General features: G+C 30.7%; 1 protein-coding gene across 1 annotated transcript; it reads left to right on the top strand.

The window, feature by feature from the left end:
• Positions 1–14,992: 14,992 nt before the first annotated feature.
• LOC121255405 (aspartyl protease family protein 2) lies at positions 14,993–16,814 on the top strand. Its single transcript, XM_041155710.1, has one exon. It carries the CDS (start codon positions 15,113–15,115, stop codon positions 16,529–16,531), a length of 1,419 nt encoding a protein of 472 aa, XP_041011644.1. The 5' UTR covers positions 14,993–15,112; the 3' UTR covers positions 16,532–16,814.
• The last annotated feature ends 1,784 nt before the right edge of the window (positions 16,815–18,598 follow it).

The raw sequence follows: 18,598 nt of genomic DNA, 5'->3' as shown, positions 1-18,598 counted from the left end.
GATTCAAATTTTAAATAATCGCCTTCTAAATGTGTGGGCTTTCCTATCTCTGGAGGATATGCTGCTGTACATTTGTTAGTTCTTAATTCGTTGTATCGAATTTTCGATTGAACTAGTTTCTGTTGTATAATTTATAATGTCTTGCATTTAAATTATTTATCTTATTGTTTGTACTTTGTACCATTGAAATGATGGAGATGCGGTATTCTTGTGATCTCCGATTAATATTTTCTAATTTAGATTACTCTACTCTACTGTTTGGAGTTTGTGTACTGGTGGAATTATCTAAGAAAAATGTCATCTTGAGGTGTACTTTCTAAGAACATCCTCAATGGATTAGTCAAAGCTAAAGTACACTTTTGATGAATGTAAGATAAATTTGACTTTTGACTATTCCATTCACATAAGTCTCCACATTGGAATAGCTATTTTTTTTATTATATAACAATAAAATAATATAAGATGAATTTAGCTTTGGCTATTCACATCAAATCTCCACATTGAATTATCTATTTATTCATCATATAGTAATGAGTGATTAATAATTAAAAATATTAATAATTTTTTTAATTATTAATTTATTTTATTTTATCATATTTTACTATTCTACCTATTATATGTTAATTGGTAATCATATTCTAATTAAATTATGGGTTAAAAAATTATATTTTTCAATTGTCATTTAATACTAATAACCACAAATGTCTAATTAAACCCATATAGATACACACACATACATATACAAGGCGTTCAAATGACATATAGATAATGTTTTGAACAAATGAAATCTGACTTTTTTCCAAGACTTTCAAATGAGCAGTGAGTATCTTGTGTTTTCCACCCCCGATTGGTTCGGTTGAAAAGGTCATCAGATTCTAATCGAGCTTTGGGACCAACTGCATTCTCAATCATAAACAGAAATAGAAACCCCTCAAACTAATGCTTATCTGCTTTGTCTTTTGCTTACATGCAACCCCTCAATCATAAACAAAGATAGAAAATGCAACCCCTCAACAACTAAACTCATCCACAATCAAGATTAGGGTTTGGAGACGAGGAATGCGAGGGATGACGAGGTGCATTAAAAAGTTAGGGATCATCAAGAGAATCGAATCCTATACGAAGAAAGAGATTACCTTAGCTTCAGAGAAGCAGATCGGCGAGAGAAATATGGGTTTTGGTTGTTTCCGATGAGAGCAAGAGTGCGGTGGTGAGGTGCCGCGGTGCAGTTGTTGCCAACAAGACATAGGGTGGTGGTGCAGTGGTGGGTCTCTCTGGTCGAAGACGAAATAATCAGGCTTTGGTGGGAAGGGCGTCTGGATTTTTACGAGGGAGAGAGAGAGAGAGAAATAATTAATATAAAATGTATTTGATGTATGAACAGTTTCTTTCAAATTTGGAAATTATTTTGGAAGTGACTGTAGCTAAATTCCAATTATTTAGCTATTCCATTGTGAACACATTTTATGCTTTAATAGTAAAATCTTCAATAGATTTAACTTTTAGCTAATTCATTGAAGATGCTCTTAAATCGTGTTCATGTAGACTTTAATTATCTTTTTACGAAACTAATATGGCGAAGCCTGGAGGTCTTAGTAATGGTAAAAGGTTATTCCCTTCATTGGCTCATAATTAGGGCTAAGGGGTGGCATGCTCTAATCTTCATTCCACCAACAAAGAACATCTTCCCCTCGTGTGTACCAGAGTGGGGTGTTCTTCTTCTGCAAGTAGAATTTCAGGTTAGTCAAGATACTGCACATTATCATCTGACCCATCTTTTTTTTTATGTTTAGGGAAGTTGATTTTATGATGTTATAGATTATATTATAAAGAAATTCGGCATCTTCTACTCATGAAAATTGACAACTTCAGATTTTATTGTGTGATGAACTATTGTATTACAGTGCTAATCATCAAAACTTTCTGCTATTTTCTGGACTTCTATGTTTTCCTCATTCATTTTAAAAATTAATTTGGTTACTCTACTCAGGGGTTCCGCAAGATTGATACTAATAGGTGGGAGTTTTCCAAATCAGAGGTCAGTGCCGGTGGCGGGAGAAACTTGCGAAGACAGTCGGAGATGTGCCGGTGGCAGAGACGCGCCAGCAGAGACGAGAAATGGTGCACTGGTTCGTGAGCGCAATGCAAGTTGAAGCTTCTTCGTGGGAAAACGTTTGGAGAGGAGGCGTGCAAGCAGAGACTAGCCAGCGAAGACGTAGGTGCACTAGTTCATGAGCAGGAAACCAAGCTTCTTCTTCGTGCATTCCGTTCTCTTCCTTTCAGGCTTTCAACCTTTTCTTTTTTTTTTTTCAATTCTGTTTTTTTTTTTTAAGGCCACATAAGGAACGGTGCGCAAGGTGTCCCTAAATGGACTAGCTGTAGCAGAATTGGACACGTGGTGGGTTGTACCCATGATGCTTGTCAGTGAATATTGCACGTGTCAGACACGATAACATATATGTTGCAACATTTCGAAGGAGAAAAGTTTTCTTCGAATGAATTAGAAAAATGATAGATACAATTGCCTCATGTAACCGGCGTGCAACCGGCGTGTCCATGTCATTTAATAAAATAGTATATTTTTCATTTATTTTATTTTCTTCTTCCTCTCTTCTTCATTTCGTTCCCCCTCTCTCTCCCTCGAAATTTTATTTTCCCCTCCCTCTCTCTCCTTACATCTCCGTAGACATCTTCCTCTCTCTCTTCCTCTCCATTTTGTTTTCTCCTCCCCCTTACTCTCTATATTGTAATCCTAAATCCATCCATCTCCATCTCTACAGGGACATTACCTTGGGTTGTTTGAAGGCCAATAGATTTCTATTTCTTAGATCCGATCTCCATGGTTTTAGAACAATAGGCCATGATATTTGAGCATGCAGGAAATGGAAGCTTGCAAGAAACCTAGAAAGAAACAAAAAAGAAGAAAGAAACATAGAGAGGGAAATATTTCACGTGGTTTTATTGCAGAAAGAAACAACAATTTTATTGTTTATGGGATTTGGGTTAAAAAGGAGTGAATCAAAATTTCCAAAAGCTAAGATATATTAAAAAAAATCGACCAAAAAAAAAATCCCCTAATTCTGTATTTTTTTGCCGTAAAGGAAATAACATGTTGGTCTTCACTATAGCAACTCATATCACCCAACGACCATCAGGTGTCGTTTGGATCTTTTTCTAAGTATTGATTCTTAACTATTACAAGTTATAAATGTTCTCCATGTATCCCTTTCAGATTGATAACTGCAAGCTCCTATTAGAAAAACTCAAAACTGTCATGGAAAGGAAGGACGCCTATACCTCCCCAATAAGCTTGGGAGCCCTAAGCAAGGGTTGGGGGCTTTGGTTTTACCTTACTAGGAGGTTGTAGAAGAAATGGAGTTGTTGGAACGAGTGTGATCTGAGCTTATAAAATCGAAAAGAAAGAAAATTTAGTCTGCTGTTTCACAAAATTTCTTATGTTTCAGTATTTTATTTAATTATTTATATATTTAATATATCTGCTACGTGGCATACCGATTCTTAGGGGTTTCCACCCCCGGTTGCCTGTAGCAGGTCTGGATGAATTATTAGACTATTTGATTTATTAAGAGCATTCTCATTAAATTGATTAAATGTATATTTAAATTTTAGTTAATATCATATGAATTTATATTTGTCTATTCTATTTAAATTTAATCTCTATATTAGATTATCTATTTACTCTTTATATAATAAAATATTATTAATTTAATAATTTATTTATTTAATTTATTTTTATCACATTTTATAGTTCTACTAATTAAATGCTAATAATAATTATATTATAATTAAATTAATATTAAAAAAAGTGTTATTAAATGTCAATAATAATTATATTCTAATTAATTTAATTTATTTGCTTGAAATGAGAAATTAATATTTTAATATTTGATGAAGTAACTGTAGTTAGTTATATTTAGTGAAAGTACTGTAGCTGAAATTCTAATTATTTTAAAGATGTCCAATCTAATATGGAATCTTTTTAACATAAATTATCTAAATTTTGACTCTCCTTCAACTTTGACCAAGCGAGAATGTTCTAATATGAGAAAAAATTACATTTTTATTAACATAACGTAATTTATTCGGCCAGCCAACCTTTCTTTGACCTCCATGTTTATTAACAAAGACTACTTTCGGCGAATGTCAGTACTCAATACACCTATAAAAGAAAATCACAAAAATTACTTCTTTATAGTTTATAGTTAACTTGACATAGCATATTAAATTTTTTTTTTAATCAAAAATTCTAAACGCAGCCATTTTTATATATTATTAACTCATTTTACTAATGTTATTAATTATATTACTTTTTTTAATTTAAAATAATTTATTTAACCAATCATATTAATAGAATGTATATAAAAATATACAAGCGTGACTATATGTAACAAAACTCTAATAAATGATAAGATCCTATATCATCCTCATGTAATTTGATATTCTTATACTAATGAGTAGAGAAGTATTACATCCAAATATCTTCGATAATAAATTCATAAATTGTCGTATTTTTATATATCATTTTACAGTAAAAATAAATTTATTAACATATAATATAAATTTAAATTAATTTATAAATTTAATTTTATAAAATACTTTTATAAAATGAACCATAACGAGTCAAGAAGTCAAATCAACGTTAAGGAATAATAACGTGGGGGTCGTTATCATGAAAAGATTTTCAATTGAATTTAAGCGTAGATTTTGGTATCTAGTGTATGTACGGCCCCGGAAAGAAAGAGTGGTTTGGTGGGAATTGGAGTATGGTGGAAAAAAAGTACAACCCTTCGAGATACAAAGAACTTATATATTTGGGCATGGCTTAATAATAGGAGCAAATAGTCATTATTTATTTATCTATTTGCGCCTCTTTTGATTGTTTTTTTGTTTAAATCAATATCTTGACTCATGTTAGGCATGCTTGTCAGAGCTTTTCTTTGTGAAATATAATCATAAATTATAAAAATATCGTATATTTGTTTTGAAAATAAATGAAATTTATTATTAAAAAATTATTATTTTTTATGTAAATCTCATATTTATTCATTTTTTTTAAAAAGAGTGTACAATACTTACTAACTTTATGACTGTAAATATCATTTGTCTATGATCAAATTCAACATGTAAACTTTTTTTTTTAATCTCTAGTTGCCTTTAATTCCTATAATACCCCTTATATTTTATGAAAATACTAAACTATCCCTCTTTGTCATTTTTACTCATATTGATATAATTGTTATGTAAAATCTATATTTTGAAAGTCCATCTCTATAGTTATTAAACGAAAATAATATTTGAAAGTTTATTACGATTTATAAATTAGAAAAAGAAATTTAAGAAAAGGGAAGAATATTAATGTAGTTACAAAATATTCATTCTTAATAATTATAAGGTTTTTTTTTTTTTTTTTTACTTTTCATGTCATTCTTTTAAAACACCAAAACAAGTAAGATTCAATTCAATCTATTCCTTTCCATTTATTTTCTAATTTCATTTATATTCATTATAATAATTCCATTCCATTTATTTCCTTTTCATTCATTTCTATTGCGTTCCATTCCTTCATAAACTCCCAAACAAAGCCTTATGGACATCATACCTAAAACTTGCATCATTCGCTTTATTTTGCGTATGTATAGATGAGGACTATGAATATTTTCTAATTAAAGTTAATGAGCTAGAACGTGATAATCATGTGACGCTGATCCTCCTTTGCTAAGATTGTGAGCTTTGTATACGTGACAGTGGAGCCATTTATCCATTGTAGTAGTAGTCGTCTTCCAAATATTTAAAACGGCCAAAGGCACGTATCCATGTTTTTAAAATGGAAGTTTAGAGTTTAAAAACTCTCTCCCAAATATGTAGAAAAAAAAAACTCATTTAAAAGGGAAAAAAGAAATGACTTGATATTTATAAATCTCAAATGTACAAGTCTCGTACAAGTCTTTTATAAAAAAATAAGTCTTATGTAAAAAAATATGAAAAACTTACTTTTTTTTTATGGAACCATATTTTTACTAAAAATTTGTACATTTAGAGGATTATTTAAAAATGAAATAAAAACAAGTTTTGACAGTTGAAATAGATTCTATTTCTCTATGCAATTGGCTTTTGTATTTGTTGTAATTAGGCCATAGATGAGGTTGAGTGGGGTGACACCATTGCGGAAAATGTTGAAGTAATTTCTGATGAAAAATATCTGTCTAAAACTAAGATGTACGAGTAATATTATATATAATCATATAAATGTCACAGTTATTTTAATAAAGAATGAAATCTAATGTTAAAATATTAAATTTTTTTATATAAATTTTATATTTATTTATTTTATTCAAAATAATTATACAATATTTATAAATTCACGATTATAATTATTATTTCAGTATTCGCAATATTAATGCCTAGGACGCTTTAACCCTCCGTCAAGCTCACGATTCCTGTTTTCTTTCGCATTCTAATTTAATTTTACTTTTGGAAAAGTGATTGCCCCCACACGGACCTTTGAAGGAGCATATGATTGAATAAGATGCTTTCACATTATCAGCTGTCCATTCTGCTCAACCCCACCTAACATTTTTTAATCACAATTAATGTTTTTCTTCGCTCGGAATCTTATTAAATAATGTTGATACGTTATCTCATTTTGTCTATTTATTTTTACCGTTTATATATTTAATTTTTTTATATTTTTTATTTATTAATAAAAAAATAATTATTAATATATTGATATTTCTTTTATATTTTTAAAAATAATAAAAAAATATAAATAAAAAAATAAGATTTTGCCGGGGGGCACGCCTGGGCGGCGGCACCTTAGCAGCACTCATGTCTTAAATATGATATGATTAAAAATAAGAAGTATGGTTTCTCTCTTTTAATTTTCTCAAAGACTATTTTTTTTAAAAAAAAAATTGTCAAACGACACTTGAAATCTCATAATAACATATTAGAATGCACATCCCTCTTATCTCCAGCGCTTTGTCTTCTTCTGAAGCACTAGTCGTCGGCGACTTCATTTTTGTTTTCTTTAAATAGAAAGATGACTCCACCGTGAAGAAATACCACCATTTAAGTAAAATAGTACTTTTATTTTACTCCGTCGTCGCGTCTCGGAGAACACTCTGCCACCATGCGCGGCAGTTTCAGGATCTTTAACTTCGGATCTTTCAAATTCAACTATTCTTTTCACTTCAGCTGTGGCGTGTACCCTGCACGCGCCGCCACCGCCAGTAACACCTCCTCGCCGGCGATTTGACAAAATTTTCGATTGCTACACTATGTTCTTACTTTTCCTAACCAAAGATCGAGTGAAAATGGATGTGATAGTTCCATCCAGCAAGTCCAGACTAACTCGTTACAGCACATCCCTTTGTACTGTGCTTTCTAGCTACAGTTTTATAGTCTATTCATTAGACTATTTAAAAACTGTCGCCAAGCGGTCTCCCCTTATAGGAATTGGGTGGAAGTCAATCTTTTAGCTCCGATCACTTACTTTGTTTTGTTACTTTTGTGTTGTAATGTGTGTTGGCTTTGAGAAGACTGTAGGGGACTCCCACCTCACCGAACTTATATCTTATATCCGTTAATTTATCTATAAATTTTTAACTTGTCGAGAAAAAAAATAGTACTTTTATTAATTTTTTTAAAATTTAAATTTAAAATTTAAAATTTATATTTTTCAACGTATACACGTATAACAGTAAATTTTTTATAATTTTTTTAAATAAATTAACATTTTTCTTTTAAGTAATGCATTCTTGCAGAGGCAGACGGTGTACGTAATTGATCATGAAGAGCCAATCTATCGTCCTTATCTACTTTCTCAAAATCTTAAAGATTTTTGTATAATTCCATTAATTTTATACGGCTTCACATTTATGTGGTACGTACCTACTCACTACTGTCTAAAGTAAAGTTGAGGCAGAAATTTAATGCATTCCAAACATATTCATTTTATGGGCTTTTATTGCATTTGGTGGATAAGATCAATCCGAATTTTGTCCGATATATTTCATTCATATCAATAATATTTATTTTTTATTTATTAAAATAAAAAAAATTAATCCGAATTTTGAGAAGTAAAGAGATAAATAAATATATGAAGTAAATCTTATAAAATTATTTAAATATTTAATATTCTTTTGAAAATCTATATGGGTTGGAATAAAAAATAGACCTACTTCATGTATTTATATTTCTAGCTTGTCACGATTTGGACAAGAATTTTTGGGATATCCTATTTTAATATCTTGTTATCACTTTTAAGTATTAAAATTCTATATTGGGGGTTTTTTTACATAGAATTAACAACATGAGTTAAAAAAGTATATGGATTGAGATTTTTTGTGCAATGTATTTATATATAAAGATCTGTTATTCAACAACGATATACCACACACTTCTTTTTAGTTTTTTTTTTTATACAAGTGTGTAGTGTAGGGCCACTGAATAGAATATATATATATATATATATATTTACTTTATTATAATAAGTGGTTATTTAACTGTAAATAGTAAATTTTGTTTTTTTTCCGTTAACTTTTTTTTTTTTGTTAAGTTTGTTAAGTCTTATTTTACCAAAATGCCTTTAAAATTCTTGACCATTTGACGTGTAGCTCCCTCGTAAAATTTAATGAAGGATCTTGTTTTACCAAAAGGTTCTTAAGACCCTTGACCATTTGACGTCTTTTTTTTATGTCATTTTTGTTCTGACAGTTTACTTATTTTTCTTTCTTTTTGTTTCAATTTTTTAAATAAAAAAATTAAAATGACTTTACTCTTTAGAACAAAAACGCTTTAAAGTATTCTCATTGTAAAATTCAACTTTAAGTAAATTTAACTGATAAAATACTTAAAACACTCAATATGTAATATTAATTATTAATTTAATTAGAATATAATTATTATTAATATTTTAATTAGTAGAAATATAAAATGTGATAAAAATAAAAATTAAAAAAATTATTAAATTAATAATATTTTATTATTATATAGAGAGTAAATAGATAATCTAATATGGATGCAAACCAATACTCATAATTTACTGAAGTTTAGATTTTTTTTTTAATCTTGATTTTTAATCTTTCTTTAACCTTGTATTTTTTTTTCTAGACAAATAAACTACTGACTTTTTTATTTTTTTTTATTTAAATCAGTATGTCAAGTGTACCCTCGAGTTAACGCACCCGAGACTATTTCCTAATATTTATATGTGTGTATATGTATATATATATGTGTATATATATATTTATATGTGTATATATATATAGTGGTGAGAAAGGAGTTTAGGGAAAGCCGTATAATTCAGACATATTGGGTTTGAGGATACCCAGTGGGAAAGGATAAAAAGGGACAGAAGCATTCGTAGAGCAGCTTTCTTCCGTCAGTATTCTCTCGATAAAAGAGTTAACAAAGACCGATAATTTCCCATTTCAAAACCTCCATACATTATTATATATAAAATTTAATAAAATTATAAAAGATGTATTTATTTTATATTTATAAAAAAATTAGGCTATAAAGTAAATATCTTCGTCATAAAATAATGAAATTATGACAAATGTGAAGTAAATGTTACTCATATTAGCACAATAATATAATTAGGCCCCCTTCAGATAAATAAATAAATAAATAAAGAACATTACAACCATGCACTCTTTTCAAAAGGAAATAAAGAAAGCGTAAAGAGGAAAGGAGATGGCCGGAGATATTGGTTGGTTAGAAGATTGGAATCCAAGGGGGAGAGGAAGCATGCAAGAGTCATCACGAGGAGGAAACATCAACAAAATTTCTCTAAAAAGAACAAGAAGAGCATGATTTTCCAATCAACTTGATCATAGACTTTTTACATGTTTACTTTTGGAGATCCTCAAAGTCAAACAAAGGAGTGCGTGATTTGTGGATGCCAATCTGTTTCTTCCACCAATAAAGGTGAGCTTTTTTTTTTTTCTTTAAAAAAAAACAAAAACAAAAAATGGCTAGGGCTAGTTGAGAGTGAGATGAGATTAAAGGTGTAATCGGTCCAGTTTGATTTGGTTTTGGATAAAATTTAGGATCGAATCAGTATGCACCGGTTTTACATTTTCAAGAACCGATTCTGCACTGGTTACTCTATAAACTGGTACTTTTGATTTTACCGGTTCCGGTCCGGTTCAGTCTAATTTTTCAATTTTAATATACTATATTATATATATATATAATAGTATATTATAATATATAATATTATAGTGATAATATATTGTAGTACATTATAATTGTATTATAGACTATAGTGATATAAGATTTTAAAATTTAATATTATATTAATTAGTAATTTATTATATAATAAAAAATTATTTTATATATAATTATATAATATATAAAAATTATATACAATATAAAAAATTATAATATATATGAACCGGTTTGGTTCGGTCCGGTCCGGTTTTAGAAAAAGAAAAACCGGAACCAGACTTTTTCTAAAACCGGACTAGACCGATTTTGACTGGTTTTAAGAAAAATAAAACCGGTACTAGACCAAACTAAACTCAGTACCGGACTAAACCTACTAGTCCGGTCTGGTCAAGTTTACTAGTTCATTGGTTTTTTTTTTTTTACACCCCTAGATGAGATAAGAATTTTGTAAATAGTAATAAGATAGGTTGTGAATAGTAGTGAGATAGTTTGAGTTGAGTATTTTTTGAATTTTGGAAAAAGAGAGAGAAAATTTTGAATAAAAAATATTATAAATTTTGAATATTGTTAGAATATAGTTTTATAATATTATTTTTGTTTCGAGATTTGAAAAAGTTTGATTATTTTTTATTTTTATTTGAAAATTTGAAAAAATTATAATGATTAGTATAAAAAAATTGTAATGATTAATTTAAAAATTATATATTTGAATTATATTTAGAGATGAGATAAAAATTTTGAGATGAAATCTAGTTCTAAATAAGCCATGATGATCATGACTCGTGGATGGTTTCATGGTAGTCAACATAGGGGGATTTGTCATTGTGTGGAATGAGGATCGAAAAGGTTGGGTCTTTTTTTTTTTTTTTTTGTTAATTACTTGGTGGTTTTTAAGATTTTTATAGGAAAATAAAAAAAAACTTTGCCTCTGTCCCACGTGTTGAGGGAAAAGATAAATTGGAGTTGGGGATCCCAGGACCCAGATTCCCCACAAACCAACCATTACCGTACAACATAAAACTAAAAACAAAGGGTTTTACTACGCATGTCACTTCACCTCCACACCCCACGCTAATAAATTTTTTTCATAAAATTTGAAATATTTTTTATAGGACGTGAGAGTAGGATAGTGAATGATAATTTAAGAAAAAAATTATTAAAAATAAAAAACAAAAACTAGAGTATCGTCTAGTTATTTCAATTTATAATATTTAAATTGTATATTATAATTTATCTACAAATACAAAGTTATTTCAATTTATACGAGTTAAGAGAAGCTTTATACAAGTTGTATCGTCTAGTAGTGATAATATAATTTTGTACTCACGAATAATTTTTTTAATAAATAAGTCAAGATAAAATCAGCTTTAAACGGCTTGTCAAATTGTCTTTTATATTTAGGCACTACACTCATGCCACTAACCGGATTCTAAATGAGTGCTAAAATGTATATGTAATGTTTTAATTTTAATACTTAAGGGTGATAATATATGACATGATCCGTTAACTTAACACGAACATAACACAATAATAATGAGTTAGGGTTTAATCTTAATGGGTTCGGATCAAAACGAGTTGACTCGTTAAAACACAATTGCTTAACGGATTGATAAACAGGTTAACTCATTTTGATTCGTTAAGAAAGTTACAGTTACAATTATATCCTTATACCTAAAAGTAAAATTGTTGGGATTTTAATTTCGATATTTTAATTGTTTGGATTGTAATTTTAGACATAAAGTTAGTTTTATATTTTTTTTTTATAGATATTGTGATTTTAACATTTATATAAAATTATGCTAAACTTAATCAGGTCAAACGAGTTAATTTCGGGTTTGTTCAACCCGAGTTTTACTACTCATCATCCTCATACACCACACTTTTTTTTATTTTTAATTTTTAATTTTATTTTATTTTTCTTAAACTTATTGAATTCTTCTACTCATCATTTATATACCACACATTTGGTGGGAAAAAATAAATAAATAAATAAAAAGTGTGGTGTGTGGGGATGATGAATAAAATTTTTCTTTACATAAACAGGTTAAAACAGGTCAGGTTGTGTTAACTTATTTCGTAGTATTCACTAATGGGTCAAAACAGGATGATACGATACGACCCGTTATGTTAATAGGTCGTGTTAAGGTTTGAGATTTTAACACGATAAGCTTAACGGGTTGGGTTAGAATTAACCCATATAGTATAATATACATATTTTGACACGATACGAACATGACTCGCTAACACAATTTGACACCCCTACTAGTGCCTGCTATCTCAACATTTAGCTATTAGCCAACTCAATATGTTCATTTTACAAATCTAAATTATATGAATAAAATAAACAAAATTACTCAACAAGCCTTTTGAGACGCACACGGTTAAACTCGAGTTCAACTGTATTCATTTATTAAATAAGCCATTTGTGAACGTAAAATTATGATCAATTATTAAACGATATAACTTGTGTAAAATTCAACTCGATTCGTATAAGTTCCTACAAACTCAAATAGCTTTGTACTTATTATTTCTATAGTATTATCTCTATATTAGTAATGAGACTTTTTTAATATTTAAACATATTAAAGGATATTATGTTCTTAATACTAAACAATGAATCCTTATAAATATAATCATTTCTATATGTGTATATAAACTTTATAAAGATTAGTAGAAAGTTGAAATTTGTTTGACAAAATTTGTTGATTAACTAGGAGTGAGTACCAACTGAATCGGAGTCAGTATCCCCTAAGTCGGACTCCCGACTTCTTATTAGTAGAGATATTACACATTATTAACTTATTATACTAAACTTATTTCTATACTAGTGTCTAATTTATATCTATATTTGATTATGTATGATAGTAATGCTATGATGCTTATATATATATATATTAAACTATTAGTTTATATATATTATAGCATAAGTATATTATTTATAATAATTATCTCATACTAGTATATTATTGAATTTAACTATAAGAATCCTAGTTATATAACTATATAATTATATTAGTATATATTATCAATATATAAATAATATATATCTATAACATATCTACAATATTAGAGTTGGAGTCAGAGTTAGATAGTAAAGTTAGATAGTAAAATTAGAGTTGGTCAGACGATAAATATAAAAATAAATATAAAAATCTGATTCTAATTTTGACTCTAAAAGTGCGGAGTCTAGTTTTTGGATCTTTACTCAGCCCTAAGATTAAGTATAAAATATAATATAAGTAATCTATTTTATTAAAAATGAGTAACTCTTGAACAAGTTTAAACTCGTCTGAATATTAAACGAGTTGTTTGCAAGTATAAAATTCAATTTCATAGCAAGCTCGAATTGGACTCGTGTTGGAATGAAAGTTAAATAAAAAAGGCTTAACCTCTTATTCAAACTTAACACGTTTACACTCATAAATGTAATATTTATGATAATAGACAATTAAAATAAAGATGTACTTACAAAATGAAAAGAAATGATGCATTTACATAAATATTTTATAAAAATAAATTTATAAATTAATATAATTTGATAGAATCAGATTGTAAAATTTGTTTTACTGTAAAGTGATCTAACTTAATAAATCAAAATACGTTAGTATGTAAATTTATTTTTATAAGATCCGGACAAAGCATTTCTAAAATAATAGTTGAAATATAAAAAAAGTGATCTTGTAATCAAATATTAATTAGGAAGTTAATAAAACGAATGGGAATGCACTAACAACACGTAAAGATAGATGCGATTTGGATAGTGAGATAAGATGAGATAATTTTAAATAAAAATTAAATAAAATATCATTAGTATATTATTATTTAATATTGTTATTATTTTAGAATTTTAAAAAGTTGAATTATTTATTATATTTTATATATAAATTTGAAAAAATTGTAATGATGAGATGAGATGAAATATCCAAACGGAACCTATATAGACTCTGTTTTGTTGCAAGACTCAGCTGAGATCAACTCAGTTTAGTCTAATTTTAAACTAAGTCTAACATCAAAATACCTAACTCTCAAATTACTAAATTCATCTCAACTCAAAACCTCCTTATACGTGGGATCTATAACTTTTTTCAACTCAACATATCTTTATCCTTAGGATCCACAACCTTTTTCAAATTTTTATAAATAGTTCTAAATTTATCTTAATATTTAAATACATCTAAACTCATTTTAAATGAATTCTACATAACTCACTCTACCAATTCAACTTACCATCATTAAAAATTTTTTTAACTCAATTTAGCTTAACATCATAACACAACCATAAAGTTAAGAGTGAGGCTTCTCTGTCGTCCCACTCTTACTGTTAAGCCTTTTTTTTTTTATATTTTTTAATATATTTAAATATTTTTAAAAAATAAAAAAAATATATCAATATATTTAAAATTATTTCTTTAATTATTAAATATTTTAACCAGTGGTCAAATGGAACGGTCAAAAGTAGAGGTCAGAGTAGTTTATTCTAAAGTTAATACCATTATGAAAGCCAGCAAGAATTAATTATTCCATTAAACAAAATCGGATGGTCGTAATTTGTTGCGAAAGTAAAAAAGAGAGAGACACAGATCTAATGGTCACGATTCGATGAATCTTGATGACACCGAGTTTAGTCCACTTCACTTATTGGGGGCCGGGAGGGACATCCATAGGGTGATAAACGTCGTGGGCATCAAAGTGGATACGCCGATGTTTGACGCGTGGCTAAATAATGGAGTGATCTTACGTGCTACTAAACTAACGAACTGTACAAAGCCAACAGGATAGATAAATGCTTTTTCACATCTCTAACTCCGCTACAGAACCGCCTTAAACTACACCGACCACACCACTCTCCAGCCTCCCTTTATATCAAGCATCTCTACCCTGTCTCTCATTCCAGCATCTCTCTCTCTCTCTGTCTCAAATGGAACCCAAACCTCGAGATGCTGCCCTTTTTACCCTCACCATTTTCTTCTTCTTTCTCTCCATTTCTTACTCAACCTCACTTCGGTACCAAACCCTTGTCCTCAATCCGCTTTCTACCACCCCACACTCCCTCTCATGGCCCGAATCCGAGCCCGAATCCCTCGTTTCAGACTCTACTGTCGCCACCACCACACTCGAATTGCACCACTTGGACTCTTTGTCCCTCAACAAAACTCCCGAGCAACTCTTCCACCTCAGGCTCCAACGCGACGCTTTCAGAGTCAAGGCTCTGACTTCACTCGCTGCCGTTGGGAACCGGAGTCGCGCCCGCGGTGCTGGGTTCAGCAGCTCCGTCATATCGGGGCTAGCACAGGGTAGCGGCGAGTACTTCACTCGGATCGGTGTGGGCACTCCCCCCAAGTACGTGTACATGGTGCTGGATACCGGAAGCGACGTCGTCTGGGTCCAGTGCGCTCCGTGTAGAAAATGCTACTCCCAGGTCGATCCGGTTTTCGATCCGAGGAAGTCCAGATCCTTCGCCGGGATCTCCTGTGGGTCGCCCTTGTGCCAAAAGCTCGACTCTCCGGGCTGCAACTCACGCAAGACGTGTCTCTACCAAGTATCATACGGCGACGGATCGTTCACTACGGGCGACTTCTCCTCTGAAACGCTGACATTCCGGGGCACCAGGGTGGGACGCGTGGCGCTCGGTTGTGGCCACAATAACCAGGGCCTGTTCGTGGGTGCTGCGGGGTTGTTGGGCCTCGGCCGGGGGAGGTTATCATTTCCGTCCCAAACCGGCCGCCGGTTCAACCGGAAATTTTCATACTGTTTGGTAGACCGCTCCGCCTCGTCTAGGCCGTCCTCGATAGTGTTCGGAGATCCGGCAGTTTCACGGACCGCCCGGTTCACTCCCTTGATCGCGAACCCTAAGCTCGACACATTTTACTATGTTGAGCTCGTCGGAATCAGCGTCGGCGGAACAGCGGTCCCCGGCATCAGCGCTTCGTTTTTCAAACTCGACCGGACTGGGAACGGTGGGGTAATCATCGATTCGGGCACGTCCGTAACCCGCCTCACACGACCTGCTTATAATGCCTTGAGAGACGCGTTCCGGATCGGCACATCAAGTCTGAAGCGGGCACCAGATTTCTCATTGTTCGACACGTGTTACGACTTGTCCGGTAAAACGGAGGTGAAGGTACCGACGGTGGTGCTGCATTTTCGAGGTGCCGACGTCTCGTTACCGGCAACGAATTATCTGATCCCGGTGGACAGTGATGGGACCTTTTGCTTTGCGTTTGCGGGTACAATGAGCGGGTTGTCGATTGTGGGGAATATCCAGCAGCAGGGATTCCGTGTTGTGTATGATTTGGCGGGTTCGCGGGTCGGGTTTTCTCCGCGTGGTTGTGCCTGATTATTGAGTAGCGTGCGCGATTGCAGTGAGAAAAGGGAAAGGCTTTTGTTTTTATTTTGTTTGTTTAGTTGGAAAATGGAAAAATCATTCTCGGATTGGAATTTGGATACCATGAGAAAAGACAAAAGAAGAAGGAATGGAGAGAGAGAGAGGGAGAGAGGGGAAGAAGAACCCGGGACCAAGTTGTACGGTGCACGTGGTGCCTGTCGGGGGGGTTATCTCGTCATAATTATCAGTGATATGGTGGTAACTACACACTAGAAGTACTTATTGTTTTTGTTAATTAAGCTTGGATTTAAGTTGTGGTGAACAATGATGTGGATTTTAATTGCAAGTTGCCTTCAAGTTGGGAAATCAGAAACATTCATAAAGTATCCTTTAGTTTATTTATAAAGGAAAATGATTTATTCATAATATTTTGTATAATATATGTTAAATAAGAAGTATTTTTATAAAATTATGTTATTTTTATAAAATATTTTATAAAAATATTTTATTTTTAACATATTGTTATACAACTTGTTATATAAAATGTTGTGGTTATATTATTATTCATTTATAAATACTGAACTTGTCGAGAAAAAAGAAATGAATAAGAGGAAGAAAATTATTAATTTGGAAAGTCATTATTAGATTCGTTTGGTAGGTGAATTGCGAATTTTGAGATTTTTATGAATAGAATCAAGATGATAGGAGTGGAGATTTTTTAGTTGGTTTTAAAAAAGTATGCGTCGGTGAGATATGCTAGATGTTAAAAGTTAGATGAGATTTTTTAACGTTTTGGATGAGGGAAATGTGGTGGGTCCTAGTGGATGAAAGTTTTTATAATTATGGATTTATATTTTTGATGTATAAATTAATTTCTAAAATTTAGAAAAATAATTTGAAAAGTACCTTATGAATTCGAGAAATTTGAAAAAATAATGCAGAATATAATGGAAATGACACTATTAATTAGAAAATATGTTATATTTATATTTGAATGTATATAATAATTTCGAAAATATAGAACTTGCATTTATAAATTACAATATCAATTCGAAAATTTGTTTGGTTTATAAAATAATGTATAAATGAATTTGGTTCATAAAGGAAACTAAAACGGAAGTTATGTTATTAATTACAAAATTGCTTCCTATGTTTTACTGTATCAAATAATTTCGAATACATTTGAAAAATAATATCTATAATAATTTGTTTTTATGAGAATACTTGAATATACGAAAATTTCTTCTTACTTATATTATAATGTATATAATAATTCTAAAAATAAATTCCATGGATTTTTAATTTTAAAAAAATCAGACCAAACATTACTAATGCATTTTCTTGGTACATATATGGAAACAAATATATATAGTTCGAACTGTCATAAAATATAAAATACCAAAACATTTTTAATTCTATTTTTTGTAATATCAACAAGGCATATTTTTTTCCAAGAAGTATGCAAAGTAATTTCTTAATGGCCTGAGGTTGCACAATTACAATTTCTGACATGTCCTTCCAAAGTTTCAAACTTCATTTTTTCCGAAATTCAAAATATAATTAGAAATTTTAATAATTCAGCAACTATTATTTATGAGAAAATTAATAATACATGCACATATGAAACACAAGAAGTTGATTATTCTTGACAAAATGAAGAATTATTATTCTCAATTACACGTTCATTGCCCAGTCCTATTTGCCACATCAATAACGTAATCCCATCCCTTATAGCAGCCATAACTTGAGCCAATTCATTAAACAGATCTACCACATGAGAGGATTCACCCGCATCATCATCCGCAACCATATTTGCCATTGAAGCCTAATGATTCAATACATCCTGAATGTACTAATCATTGGGCGTCATCATTTTAATCATGTTGTGTAGTGTACAACATACAGTAACGATCATGCCTTGCTTGACTGGACGATATTGAGGCATATCATCCAATATTTGAAATTGGGTTTTCAATAAAATGAATGTGCATTCAATAACGTTTTGTAAGGATGAATGACGATAATTGAAATAATCTTTGTATCTTCAAAATCGACGCCCACTATAACGATCAGACCAGT

Source organism: Juglans microcarpa x Juglans regia, chromosome 1D (assembly GCF_004785595.1).
Source record: "Juglans microcarpa x Juglans regia isolate MS1-56 chromosome 1D, Jm3101_v1.0, whole genome shotgun sequence".
In the NCBI taxonomy this organism is placed as follows: Eukaryota; Viridiplantae; Streptophyta; class Magnoliopsida; order Fagales; family Juglandaceae; genus Juglans; species Juglans microcarpa x Juglans regia.
The sequence above is the reverse complement of the archived record's forward strand: the minus strand, read 5'-3'. Positions and strand labels throughout refer to the sequence as shown.